General features: G+C 46.3%; 1 protein-coding gene across 1 annotated transcript in view; it reads left to right on the top strand.

Annotated features, from left to right (window-relative positions):
* Positions 1–1,768: 1,768 nt before the first annotated feature.
* LOC104501600 (chromosome unknown open reading frame, human C6orf58) overlaps positions 1,769–2,696 on the top strand; it is a 5,791-nt gene continuing 4,863 nt past the window's right edge. Inside the window, exon 1 of the mRNA XM_010145436.1 lies at positions 1,769–2,090. Within this exon, the coding sequence (XP_010143738.1) occupies positions 1,769–2,090 (322 nt within the window). The remainder of the gene's footprint in view (positions 2,091–2,696) is intronic.

The following is a 2,696-nucleotide window of genomic DNA, read 5'->3' as shown; positions in this document are numbered from 1 at the left end:
TTTCCCTAGTGAGCTACGAAGAAACAGCCAAAAGATTTTCTTGAATTTACAAGCAGACTTAGGGCTGTATTTGAGTAACCATCTCTGAGACAAAATACACATATCATATAAAAAATTTACTACCCTCTTACTACATTAGACAGTTGTTTTCCACCCTGACCCTCTCGGGAGTACATTTGTTTTGATTTCACCGAGGTTTAGATGTGTGTTTCAGTGAGTGAGGGTTTGTGTGGTCTGCAGCCAGGCGATGAAGCCCCTCACGTGATGAAAATATGGCTGATGTCTGTTACCATAAACGATGTTGAAGAGGTGATTATGAAGGTCACTTAGGTGCTAACTACTACAGATACTTAACACCGTGACCAGTTTAACCTTCACCTTTTCAGTGAAGATAACCAAAAGAGATGGTTATGATACCCTCTGACCTAACCTACAAGGTAAATACGCCTCCGCAATATCAGTATGGAAATGAAATACATGAATATAGGTTAATTAATTCAAGCTTTTCTGTTTCAAGTCTGACAGAGGGAGGTTTGGTTGGTTGGTTTTACATATATACACACATGGAGCCCTTAACATGGGTCCCTCAAGGACACCTGCTCAGGAAATTTGAAAAAGTGTTCTCAGTTCTGTGCTAATCTGTTCAACATGGATTGTTTTTCAAAAGCCTCTGGGTTCGTCTCAGTAGTGCTGAAAAATTATGCTATTTACCAGAAAGTGTCTTCATGGAATAATTTCAAACTGAACTGATGTGCTGCTTTAAAATTGGCTGTCAGTTTGCAGCCAGTTTTGACTTGTTCCCATTCAGGGTTTAAGGTCCTGTAGGTACACAGACCAAAACTCACAGAATTACTTCAAAGAGAATGGGCATTTGCTCTTTTTCTCATGGGAAAGAGAATGCAGAGATAACAAAGGGGGGGTGGGGGGTGTTTGCTGAGGGCTCCTTTGTAACCATTCCTTATCTGAGAAAAAGCAGCTGAAGACCATAAAGTCCTGGCAGTAGGTGAGGTGAAGGTAACTGGCAGCTTCATTTTTGTTGGAGTGTAACTTAGACACCGATTTTATCAGTGGGGGGGAGGCTTTGGTATTGCCTTTGGAGTCTACAAGACCGTGGAGGTTTAGTAGGAGAACTTAGGTCTTTATAATGACCATTTCTACAGCAGACAGACACTAAGAATACAACTAGCCAGGTACTGCACAGCCTGCAAGCAGCCTGGTTCGGCTGCTTCCAACGCTCTTGTGACCTGAAGGATGCAGGCAGCTGTTCCAGTGCCAACGGCAGCATCTGCCGTGTGTCACTGCTGCTCCGTGGTCAGCACCTGCAGCCCCCCGCAGAGCTCCTCAGGCCTCAGCCAGCCCTGCCTGTGCCTGTTTTGGGTGAGCTCTGTGGCACTGCTGTCCTTCCCTGACCCGGAGGAACTAGGTGCGGAAAGAGAAGGTGACAGCTAGTAAGAAACACAGGGACAAAAAGTGTTGATAACGTGACTGTATTATCAGTACTGTAGCACCTCTTGTCATGGGCAACGCACATCTGGACCTTTTCTGGTCAGACCGATCCCTCAAACATCTGCTGCTGCTCCCCAGATCCCGCGGGGAGGACAAAGCCTTTCTCACAGCTTGCTAATCTGGCGCTCCACGTCAGGGTCACTGTAAAGAGGGGAGGAAGACGGAGACCTCTGTGCCTGAGTCACCCCTTTTTCCTGCCCAGCCCTCACCTTTCCCGATAAAAGCCCTGAAGCCACAAACGCCTGGGTCACAAGCTTTCACAATGAGGCCCTGCTTCAGCATATCCGCTCTTCTTCTAGCGACGGCTACCCTGAGCCCAGCGACTGCTACAGCACCCAGCAAAAATGATGCCACCGGAGAAGATATCTACCCCCCTCTGTGGGACCTTGCCCCCGAAAACCTGCTGGATTACCTAGCAAAGAACAACAAAATTGTCATCAACGCTTGGAACTATCTAGAACGACTGGGAGCATATAAGATCTTGCTAAATTCTTCAGCCAAATATTTTAACGCCAGTGGATCCCAGAATTTTGATAACATCCTCTGGGGACTACCATTGCAGCACGGGTGGCAGTTTCGCACAGGTACGAGATACATCCTTAAACTGTCCTTAAACAGTGAGGCTTTTACCAGACCCCCTTTGGGTCATCCTTTCCAAGGTTTCACAAGCCCAGCAGAGCCTCAGAGGGTGTAAGTTTTGACATACCTTGAATGACAGGACCGCCCTTGTCTTCTTGAGCACCATCTATTGAACATCCTGATCAGGAAAGGAATTACTACGCACTGGGCTGGTCAGAAACCAGCATACTTGTTGTTAAACAGGCAATATTTCAGTTAGCTGAAAATCTTTGAAAAGACATTCCCAGTCGCTCCAGTGTATAGAAGTTTGATTTCAGAGCCTGCGCTCTGCAGTGCTGTTCTTTAACTGTTAGCTAACAGGCTTTTTTAAGTTGCTAATGTAATGATCTTCACAAGTAAAAAAGTATTGGAAAATTTGGGTAGGTTTTTAAAGAGCACAGTGGGGCTTAGTTCTGCCTGGACAGAAATGACAGTATCGATATTCAACTGCCACACCAGAGAGTAAGTGCTCTGCAGGGCAGAGTTTGGAAGCTTCTGGAGTAGCTCAGGTCACTGGACCTGACCATGGTAATCCCTTGTTGTCCGCTGAAAGCAGACTTCCTCCCTCCCTA

The sequence above is a fragment of the Buceros rhinoceros genome, unplaced genomic scaffold (genome assembly GCF_000710305.1).
Source record: "Buceros rhinoceros silvestris isolate BGI_N320 unplaced genomic scaffold, ASM71030v1 scaffold19101, whole genome shotgun sequence".
Lineage (NCBI taxonomy): Eukaryota > Metazoa > Chordata > Aves > Bucerotiformes > Bucerotidae > Buceros > Buceros rhinoceros.
The sequence above is the reverse complement of the archived record's forward strand: the minus strand, read 5'-3'. Positions and strand labels throughout refer to the sequence as shown.